Genomic DNA, 12,009 nt, shown 5'->3' on the forward strand with positions numbered 1-12,009 from the left:
TTCCTGTAAATAAAGCTTTATATACAGCTTTATATTCATAAAATATGGATTACTTAAGCTGCAGTTACCCACAAAATAAGATTAGTTATTATGTTGCCATGGTTGCAGACAGAGTACTTTTGTGAGAGATTGGTGCCACCCAAATTCATCCACTGACTGTGGGGTGTTGTGAGCCTGTTTCCTGTGTTGGATGCCTTTTGCTCTTGTCACCCACTATCAACAAGTGGGCCAGGAGCTGCAAGATATTGTACAATCATTACACTGAAGCAGCTGTGCCCAGGTGCTGTCACCAAGCCACTGCTATTCTCCATAACATGCTGAGTCATGTCGAGTAAAGTCTGGCTGCACTGTCACATGCTAGACTCATGCTGCCATGTGGCTGCCTGCAAGGTACACATTAACATGGCCCTGCTGTAGATGCACTTGCCACCTACCACAGCCTTGCTGCTGCCTGATCACACCAAGAGAATTCTGCAAGCACATCACCCACCAGTGCTGCCCCATCAGCTGCTGCATGGCAGAATGGCTGGCCCCATTGTCTTGTTGCCCCACTGCTATGTGGCCTTGCGGATAGCTATGTTTCTGGCACTGCAGGCTATTTTGTGTGCACTGATTGTGCTGTGGCCTCCAAGCCACCCACCAATAATTATAACTAATTACTGTTGATGTGTGCTCCATCTGAGGGTTCAACATTCAGCACTGAGGGGCACACTGGGCCTCACTGCAATACAGGTCACGCTCTCCACCACCCATGCCATTACCACATGGCAGCAGTATGCTTGCAGGGTCTAGCTTCTCACATCTACCATAGCACAATGTGTACTGCCCCACTGTCACATGCCACTGCCCCTCACACATTGTGTCAGGTCACAGCGCACCATACCTCATCATAACTGCTATAAGTGATGGTATTCCAAGTACTATAGATACTGAAACTTCCTGACAGATTAAAACTGTGTGCTGGACCGAGATGAACTCTGGACCTTTGCCTTGCAAGCAACTGCTCTACCAACTGAGCTGCACAAGCATGACTCATGACCCGTCTTCAGAGCTTCAATTCTGCCAGTACCTCGTCTCCTACCTTCCAGACTTCACAGAAGCTCTTCTGCGAACCTTGCAGAATTAGCACTCCTGGAAGAAAGGATATTGTGGAGACATGGCTTAGCCACAGCCTGGGGATGTTTCCAGATACTAACTGAAGGGGCATCATGACCAAGAGATGAAAAAAATATTTTCTTTGGTGAAGTTATGCATTAGAATGGAGCACCTGGTTTTTCTGTTTTACAAAATTGTATTAATAACCTTGGCTCCAGTCGATAAAAGACTGCCCATCTCATGCATAAAAGCAGATAACAGAATGGAAGAAAGTGATGAAGAGAATATTAGGGCTCTGAGGGGCTGGTGGACATGATGACAAGTAAAAATCTCAACCTAGAGGAGAAGTTATCAAAGGTACAATCACAGTTGTTGGTAATAGGGATTTTTTTTTTTCAAAATATCTATGACATTGTTCACATGTGTTTGTGACTGGAGGAATTTCTGTAAAATGTGGTGCACCTGAAGTTATTGGGTGGCAAACATTTATATGTAGAGTCATAAGAGGCACTGAAGAACACTGAAAATTTTTAAATTCTGGTGTAGGTATTAACAGAGCAGTATACTGATAAGAGGGAAGTGAGTAATTATCACAAAAAGTCATCTATCCTTTGCCAAAACCAAGGAGAAGATATTGAGGCATTTGATGACAGAATCAGAATAATTTCATGCCAAAGTTACTAATTAGCCAGAGATACAATATGTAATGCATTTTTAGAAGAAGCCAAAGTGTATGTATTTACCTGCAGCATTAGTCCACAAATTGCTGGAAAAGTCATCACCCTCTTTATACAAAGCAGTCTATTTAGCACTGTTGCATGAAGAAGTGAGGCAATTTATGTCAATCCCTGCACACAATGATGACCATCACCATGTCCCCAAAATAAAAACAAGTAGAGTGAATCAAGACAAAAGTGGACACCAAAATCTAAAAACAAGGAATGATCTAACCATAGAAATGACAGTGGAGCCAGAACAGCCATCTCTCAATGCTCTCAGAAGAACTGTAAAACCTCTTAGTTTCTTTGGGATGCAGCCAGAATCCAAGGGCCTAAGGGAACTGGCTTTCTGATTGGCCTGTTAACACACAATGACATTCACGATAGATTTCAGGTTCACATAAAATACATAGACTGCCTTTGTTGGGTCAAAACCATGGATATGAAAGTATACGCCCCAGTTTGCTTAGAACAATTGGGAGTGAGAGATGTAAAATCATGTGAAATTATACTGGCTAGTATACAGGAGATACTGGATGATGAGTTATCTCTGATGTGAGGCAAGATATCTCAGAAGAGTGAGATTCAGGAATCGTTGACAGAAAAAGAAGCTTATATAATCATGCCACCCCTCAAAAATCACTTCCAGGAAAAGTTTTCACATTTTTCAGAATCAGATTGAAGTCTTTTTTTCTCCTGTGTTAGAACAATTTGTGTGGTTGTTTGAGGAGAGGCAATATTTTCCAGCCACTGGCTTAACATACCACAAAATACTTACCAGGAGTGCCAGATCAATAGTAGAGAAACACCATCAAATCTTTTTCAGTCTTGCTGTTGCCTTTGTATTGATATAATGGCAGTCAACAAAGTCACAACACCTGATAAATAAGTCTCCCTTTCCCATCCAATATAAATGAAACCTTGGATAGGTTAGTATTTAACCACTATTGATATGAAATCAGGCTATTATCAGATTCCTATTGCACCATAAGGTAGGATGAAAAATTGCTTTTCTAGTGTCCTACAGGTTATATGAGTTCTTGAGAGTGTCTTTTCAGTCTAAGGAACATGCCTGCCACAATTCAGTGATTTGTAGACTTCTTGTTAAGAGGTCTGAAACCAACACTCTACCTGGTTTATTTAGATGATATTACTGTAATCTTCAGAACAATTGAGGAGCATGCTGAACAGCTAAGAAGAATATTGCCAAGGAGTACAAGGCACACACTTGAGTTTAAAGTTAGAAAAAAGTTCTTTGCAGAGTCACAGGTTCAGTACCTGGGACATATTATTGGTTTAGACGGGGTAAAATGAGATCCATGATTAATGGTAGTGAAAGGCAATTTCCCTGTACCCACTAATGTGAAGAAACTGCACAGTTTTCTTGGATGGTATATTATCATCATTTTAAGAGTTATGCTGTTAAGTAAACCTTTGACAGGTTGTTGAAAAAATGAATAACTTTAGAGTGGACTGCAAAATTTGAGACTGCAATGCAATAGCTCAAAGATGCATTGACAAGTTCCATTCTTGCTAATGTACCCTGACTTTGAGAAGCAGTTTATACTGGCATGTGGTATACCTGATTTAGCTGTAGGATGCATTCCAAGTCAGGACAGAATGGCAAAGTGAAACCGAATGGTTACTCATCTCAACAATTCAGTAACACTAAATTAATTACAATGCAATGGCAAAGGAACTGTTGGCCTTGGTCTTTTGACCTAATTATTTTAAATGCTATTCATATAGCAGGAAGTTCACAATGGTAACTGACCATTTTGTGCCCGTTTGTGGATATTGAATTTGAAAGACCCCAGCAGAAATTTAACATGCTGGGCATGCAAGTTGAGTGAGTATGATTACAATGCATATCATAATCTGGGGAAACTTCATCAACATGCAGAAGCATTAAGTAGAAAACTCTACATAGTGCAAACAGATGAGGTGCTTATTGTGGAGCTGAAAGAGGCACAAAGAGAGGACACCAGTTGTCAGCAGTATACTATTCTTTTGGATGTTGTATTGAAAGATAATATACTGCACTGGAAAAATTCCCTCAGGAATTGGTTAGTGATACCTAAAGCACTGGCTACAGCACTGTATTATTGCCAATTTCATGACAGCATTCATGCCTGACCTAGTGGAAGATGCACCTCTAATGCTCAAACTGCTGGCCATTACTGGTGGCAAAGTCGACAACGTGACATGGAGAGATACATACATACTTGTCTCTTGTGTGCACAGAGTGCTGGAAATTCTGGGCCATTTGAGATCGTTGTGTTGAATATTATGGTACCCTTTCATCAGATTCAACAAGATAATAAATACAGTCTGTCAATAATTGATCACTTTGATCAGTACCAATCGCAGATATGATGGCAGAGACCATAGTGAAAACCTTTGTGTATCACTTAGTAAAACTATTCAGGATTTCTGACACCATTTTAATGGACCAAGGAAAGCTTTCATGACCACTCCATTTTTAATGGAGTGGACATTTCCTTGGTAAAGGAGTGTATGGTGTCTCCTGCAAATGTCGCAGAAACTATATGGTTCAAACTATTTACACTGTTGCAGAAGATTGTACTGAGTGCAAGTGATATATTACACAGATGGAGCTTGAGAAGTCAGCCATATCTGAGCATTGCCTAAAGAATGGATATGAACCTGCATTATGTGGTGGAGAGTTGTAGCAATCCCTTGACAGGTCAGGTGTGCACTACACAAGGGAAGCAGCTACTTGGGAAGCAGAGTACTTTTTGACTGTGCATTTTTAATTTTTTTAGGCTAGCTAGTAGTCTGAAGTCTTCTGAGGAATGCTCCAAACTTTAACAGCAAATTGTCAAAGTATTCATAACAAAGTTCCTGAACTTATGGCCTTGCAGGAAAGTTGTCACACTTGAATAATTATCAAAACTGAGAGCTGGCTGAAACCCAAAGTAGAAAGCTCCAAAATATTTATCAAGGCTTGGAATATTTATCAAACAGACAGATTAGATGATACAGGAGGGTAGCATTCACTGCTGTCTACAAAAATATTGTGTCTATTGAAATCAAATTTGAGTCTGAGTGTGAAGTTATCTTGGAGACGAGTAGCAGATGTAGGTGGACTCACGTTAATTACTGAATGGTTTTACCAGCCACCTGATTCTGACATAAAAGTTGTAGAATCATTCAAGGAAAGTCTATGCTCAGTAGCAAGGATATACCCAGATCATATGGTATTAGTTGGAGGTGTCTTTAATCTACTGAGTACAGACTGAGATGTCTATGGATCCACTACAGGTGGTATGGACAGACAGTCTTCTAAGTCTTCTGAACATGTTTTCCAAAAATTGCATTGAACAACTACTTAGGCAACCCATATGCAATGGAAATATTTTAGACCTTGCAGCTACTAACAGGCATGACCTTATCAACAGAGGCAGTATAGAGAGATGGCATAATGTTCTAGATGCCATCATAGTGATGATTGTTAGTAAGATAACAAATCCATCAAGAAGGCTATGAGAGTATTTATGCTAGGAAAAGCAGATGAGTGATTGTTAGCACTCCAATTAGAGAATGAATGGACATCATTTAGTTTTGGTATGATGGATGTAGAAAAACTACGAGCAAAGTTTAAATGGATTGTAAATCACACTCTAAAGAAGTATGTGCTGAGTAAATATATTACAGATGGAAAAGACCCGCCATGGTTTAATAACAAAATTCAGAAAAAGCTGAAGAACAAAGACTCTCACACTCTCATTTAAATGAGAACATGCAAATGATGACAGGCAAAAGTTAGTAGAGATTTGAATGTCCGTAAAAAAATCACCGTATGAAGCATACAACTACCACTGTCATACTTGAGCAAAAGATCTTACCAAGATCCTGAGAAAATTCTTGTCCTGTGTAAAATCACTAAATAGCTCAAAGGCTTCTACACAGCCATTTGTTGGTCAGTCTGGTAAGCAAAAGAAGAGAGCAAGTGGAAATCTGAAGTTCCACCAAAAGAAACTCAGTGACAGCTCTCTGCTTGGAACACACCTCCATTACAGACGACGCTCTGAAGGCCACTGCTGATCTATTCCTTTACCTTTCTTATGTACAGGAGTCACCTGCACTTTTTTCAAGTCACTTGGAACTTTGAACAGGTTGAGAGATTCATGATAAATTTAAGCTGAATAAGGGGTCAATGCCAAAGAGTTCTCTTTATAAAACTGAACTGGGATTCCATCTGGACCTAGCAACTTATTTGTTTTCAACTCTCAGTTCTTTCTCCATTTGAGGGATGCCAATTACTATGTTCTCCATGAAAGAGCCTGTGTGGTGATGGTATGTCTGTACAATCCTCTTGCTTGAATGTTCTCATTTAAGGTGAATTATGGATCACAATCAAACACCTTGCTGCACAACTAGGCATATCTGTTGGCAGTGCTGACACACTCATCCACCAGATGGGGTACTCAAAGGTGAGTGCCCACATGGTTCCTTGCCACCTAACAGAAGTTAGCAATGAAAGACTATCTGTGCAGAATTTCTTGTGCCTTACTGGGTTGATAGTGACAATTTTTTGTTGAACATCATCACAGGCAATCAAACATGGATTCATCACTTTGAATTGGAAATAAAATAGCAATCTGTGGAGTGGCACCACACCACCTCTGCTCCAAAGAAAAAGTTCAAAGCCACACCCTCGGCTGGTAAAGTCATGGCGATGGTCTTCTGGGACTCTGAAGGTGTTATCTGTTTGATGTCCTTCCTCATGGTGCAATGATCAACTTGGAAGTATATAGTGCTAGCCTCAGGTAACTGAAGAAATGGCTCCAGTGTCTTCATCACCACAAAAATGAAAATGAATTTCCCATTCTCTATGACAATGCAAGGCCTCACAGCTGACCAGAGATCATAAAACTTCATTTTGTGCCATACAGTGGCTTGCGGAGTAAATATGTAGATACAGATTTAGATGAAGCTACTCTTCTTCATCTTTACAATTACAATTATGTGGGTTAAACATTTGCTCTACAAGATTCAATAAGAATATTTGAAGCTTTTAACCTTGCTGTACCATTATTTACCTTATTTCATTGTTCTCTACTATGGCACTGATTGTAAATACAGCATTTTAATTATTATTCTCATGGTCTTAAATTCCTTTGGCACCATTAAGTATTTGTGGTCAGGAAGCATTTGATCTACAGGAAATGGTGCTTGTATGACATTAAGTTAAAATCTGTGTCTGAAAACTGTTTGTTATCTTTTCTTACATTCCTTATGATAAAAATAAATGTATAGTTGTTGTTTTGGTAACTCAGAATCAATCAGCTGATCCCACTGTTTTATCCTACTGGCCAATACTGCCACAACTTTCACCCACAACATGATAAAAATTATGGACATAACTCACTCATCAAAACCCGATATGTGTTACATATGTGCCATAACAAGTATCATAATTTTCTCTAAACATTATATTTGCCAGCATTGCAGACTGTTCCCTTTCAACTTGATAAACATTTTGGCCTATGCTATGGAGCAGTATGTCCCAGCAATTTAAATTTAAGAAAAAAATAATACAGGGGCAAAAGTAATATTGTCAGTGCTCTGATCCATCAATGTTTGTGCAAATATGATGTGACATACCACAACACAAAAAGTTTGGTATTGGCACTTAAATGAATATATGTTTAAGGTTCTGTTGCTTATTCCACATCTATGGCAAGTATTTCACTTAGGATCAGTGGAAAGGACATAAGCATATCCTTTTTCCTGTAAATTGTATTATGTATTCTAGTGTTATGACATGTCCTACTTCCTTGAGACTCTTTTCATTATGAATCTATAGAAAAAGAAGTGTATCTAATCAAATTTAATCTACTGACTACATCAGCAGGTTCAAGTCACATACCTAATGGACTAAATTCATATCAGTGTGCTGCAGATGCAATATATGGCAAAAAGTCAATTTAAAAACTAAAATACATAAATCCAGTTGATGAAAAATTTTGGAAGTTCAGAACTGATTTTTGGATTTCACAAATAATATCAGAATGTAAAACAACTCAGTGGTTGCAATTGTTTTAAAAACTGTATATAATTAGGACTAAGTATATAAATGGTAAAATTGTTACTGGATATTTCCACCAAAGTACCAATGTAATCAACAATCAGCATTTAAGATTGTTAGTTATTGATTAAACATATTCAAAAAGTCCTTACCAGGTATTGCTCATCCATGCAGTCAATGTGAGGTCCTATTACAGTAAAATATTTCATTCCTTGTGGTGGAGAGGCATATGGAATGTCAACAGTAACCTGAAAAGAGAAGTTTATTGCTGTTTGGGTACAGAATTTCTAGACAGTACCCCTTCATGCTCTTCAGTCCAATAGCAAATTTTTTCTAAAATTATTGTACTTGTTTTTTAATTAATAACTAATAAATTCAAAGCAATCAAAATTAATTTTAACATAGTTCCAACATATTATGTGAACTTCTGGAAGATAGAGTAAAAGAAATGTCTCATAGAATAGTCTATATATATTTTATAAAGTATTTTCAATTAAATCTGAATGAATATAGTAAGCACATCAAAAAATTATGTTAACTAATTCAGTTCATGGAGCACACACTCACAGAGACAAGGATTGGGGGCTAGGACTTTGCATATAGAATCAAAGAAGTGTTGTACTCTCCCCCCTCCTTACTAACTCCAGTTGCTGTCCACAATAAGCAAAGCCTTTTCTGAAAAATTTGAGAGGAGTGAAGATTACAATAACCTTTCTAATTTACTTAGCTTTTCTCGTAGAGTTGGGTCCAGCTCTTCTTGCCTAGGGGGTCTGGTTCTTGAAGCTGAAATTCTTACATTTTAGGTACTCATGGTTGAATTGATCTAAATAAATTTGAAGATTGTTGTTGCAGAATTTTTGTTGTTATGTTAATATATTTTGTCACATATTAGTATATCATACAGTCTTCAGAATTTTCACTGTAACAAAGTCAAAATTACATTGTTTGCCCAAAATACAAAAATATGTCCTATCACATCTGTTGCATGCTCACTACTATTTCACTCTGTGGTAATAATCATATTCCAAAGGATTTACAGTTTTTCTTGACAAATGAATTTCTATCAATTTCAGTTATTATTTCATAAATGAATCCAAGTAAACATAGTGAACAGTACTAGATTGCATAGTTAATAACAGAAATTTTCAGTGTGCCAAATAATTTATAATTTCAAATGATTCTAAAAAACATAACTTAACTCTACATTCAGAGCTAGCACTCATCAATTGCAAAATCAAAAATAAAGTAATTCATTTTCATAAAGTTTAGCTTGAAATATAATACACTCCTGGAAATGGAAAAAAGAACACATTGACACCGGTGTGTCAGACCCACCATACTTGCTCCGGACACTGCGAGAGGGCTGTACGAGAAATGATCACACGCACGGCACAGCGGACACACCAGGAACCACGGTGTTGGCCATCGAATGGCGCTAGCTGTGCAGCATTTGTGCACCGCCACCGTCAGTGTCAGCCAGTTTGCCGTGGCATACGGAGCTCCATCGCAGTCTTTAACACTGGTAGCATGCCGCGACAGCGTGGGCGTGAACCGTATGTGCAGTTGACGGACTTTGAGCGAGGGCGTATAGTGGGCATGCGGGAGGCCGGGTGGACGTACCGCCGAATTGCTCAACACGTGGGGCGTGAGGTCTCCACAGTACATCGATGTTGTCGCCAGTGGTCGGCGGAAGGTGCACGTGCCTGTCGACCTGGGACCGGACCACAGTGACGCACGGATGCACGCCAAGACCGTAGGATCCTACGCAGTGCCGTAGGGGACCACACCGCCACTTCCCAGCAAATTAGGGACACTGTTGCTCCTGGGGTATCGGCGAGGACCATTCGCAACCGTCTCCATGAAGCTGGGCTACAGTCCCGCACACCGTTAGGCCGTCTTCCGCTCATGCCCCAACATCGTGCAGCCCGCCTGCAGTGGTGTCGTGACAGGCGTGAATGGAGGGACGAATGGAGACGTGTCGTCTTCAGCGATGAGAGTCGCTTCTGCCTTGGTGCCAATGATGGTCGTATGCGTGTTTGGCGCCGTGCAGGTGAGCGCCACAATCAGGACTGCATACGACCGAGGCACACAGGGCCAACACCCGGCATCATGGTGTGGGGAGCGATCTCCTACACTGGCCGTACACCACTGGTGATCGTCGAGGGGACACTGAATAGTGCACGGTACATCCAAACCGTCATCGAACCCATCGTTCTACCATTCCTAGACCGGCAAGGGAAATTGCTGTTCCAACAGGACAATGCACGTCCGCATGTATCCCGTGCCACCCAATGTGCTCTAGAAGGTGTAAGTCAACTACCCTGGCCAGCAAGATCTCCGGATCTGTCCCCCATTGAGCATGTTTGGGACTGGATGAAGCGTCGTCTCACGTGGTCTGCACATCCAGCACGAACGCTGGTCCAACTGAGGCGCCAGGTGGAAATGGCATGGCAAGCCGTTCCACAGGACTAAATCCAGCATCTCTACGATCGTCTCCATGGGAGAATAGCAGCCTGCATTGCTGCGAAAGGTGGATATACACTGTACTAGTGCCGACATTGTGCATGCTCTGTTGCCTGTGTCTATGTGCCTGTGGTTCTGTCAGTGTGATCATGTGATGTATCTGACCCCAGGAATGTGTCAATAAAGTTTCCCCTTCCTGGGACAATGAATTCATGGTGTTCTTATTTCAATTTCTAGGAGTGTACATTGTGCAGAAAATTAAATGAAAATTTTCAGGTAAGCAGCTGAGATAATATTGACCCATCCAAAATTCAAAAAATAATTCTGATATGAACAACTACTGTTGAGGAAAAGTAATGTCAGAGGAGGATGTCCCAATGCAGTTTTCATTTGAGACATTTTTGAAACCACATTGAATTCAAGTAGGGAAGAATGTAATGGCATTTCAATCATTAGGATTATGGATAAACTGTGATACATTGCAATTGAAAATATTTTGAATGCTGAACAACTTAAAGTAGCAAACATGTTTCATTCTAGTCTGTCTTGTAAAAATTTCAAATGCATTTACAAAAGGCTTTGCCAACAGAGTTCATCAAAACTGTTTTGTGTAACATCTTTAAAATGATAAGTGGAAAGTACAAGCTATGAACCATCTAAACATCCAACCAAAAATAAGGATGAAACTATCTGCTTCCCCCAAAAATAGAATAAGGGAAATAGTGGATGGCCCTTCTGACAAACAGATTTTCCATAGTTACAAAAAAATATTATATCAGTTGTTGATTCCAACATAAATGTCATAACTGAATCCTGTGAATCAGCAGGATTTATTGATGTGATTAAAGTGTATAGTTTCAAGTTCATAGAATTTGGAACAGAAAAGGAGTGAATGATTCTAAAAATGTTACAGCAGAACAGATGCCTGGTAAAAACAGTCAATAATTAACTTCAGTTTACCTACGTCATCTACTCATGTACAGATAACTTCACAGTCAGACTAAAATTTGACCTCAATAGAAACCATATTTTTGTTGACAGCAATGAACACTGCCCCTCCTATATCATCTAATTTGTCAGTTTGATAAATGTTCCATGTCTTAATAAATATTTCAGTTCTCTCTACTTTGGATTTCAGACACCTCACAGCACTGAGAATAATATGACTACTTTCTTGGAGGGTAGTAAGTTTAGGAACTTGATTATGAATAGTTCAACCATTTACTGTTAAAATTATCACTGTCAGGGTATCTCTTCTTTGTGCACAGTCTAATTTCACCCTCAATGTATCAATTGGTGAATGTTCATCAGAGGCCCTCAAATTACCATGCAGCCTAAAAAACATCCACGTGCACTCCACAAGTACTCTGCTAACCAAGTAGTTACTTCCTTTGTGTAGTGCACCCCTGACCTACTAAGGGGGGTCCTACAACTCTTCATCCTGTACAAAAGTCAAGAAATCTGCAGCCAAGACCACCACAGAATCGATGGAGCCTTAGACCATCCACTTAGTTCCAAAAGAAAGGGCCCAATCAATTCTAGGAATGATGTTGCAAATTATAAGTTTTGCTTGCAGTCTGTGCACGAAGCTAGCCTCTTCACCACTTCCACCAGCCACCCATATGAAGTAACAAGGGACTGGTCCAGTCCAACACGTTGAAACCCACCATGAACTTT

The 12,009-nt window shown here is 39.8% G+C and overlaps 1 protein-coding gene across 2 annotated transcripts in view; it reads right to left on the bottom strand.

Moving 5' to 3' along the window:
* LOC126184944 (arrestin domain-containing protein 2-like) overlaps positions 1 to 12,009 on the bottom strand; it is a 226,104-nt gene that overhangs the window by 81,359 nt on the left and 132,736 nt on the right. For both annotated transcript variants that reach the window (XM_049927617.1, XM_049927618.1), the window contains one exon: positions 8,022 to 8,117. In XM_049927617.1, coding sequence (XP_049783574.1) covers positions 8,022 to 8,117 — 96 coding nt within the window. The remainder of the gene's footprint in view (positions 1 to 8,021; positions 8,118 to 12,009) is intronic.

The sequence above is a fragment of the Schistocerca cancellata genome, chromosome 4, assembly GCF_023864275.1.
Source record: "Schistocerca cancellata isolate TAMUIC-IGC-003103 chromosome 4, iqSchCanc2.1, whole genome shotgun sequence".
NCBI classification, from domain to species: Eukaryota; Metazoa; Arthropoda; class Insecta; order Orthoptera; family Acrididae; genus Schistocerca; species Schistocerca cancellata.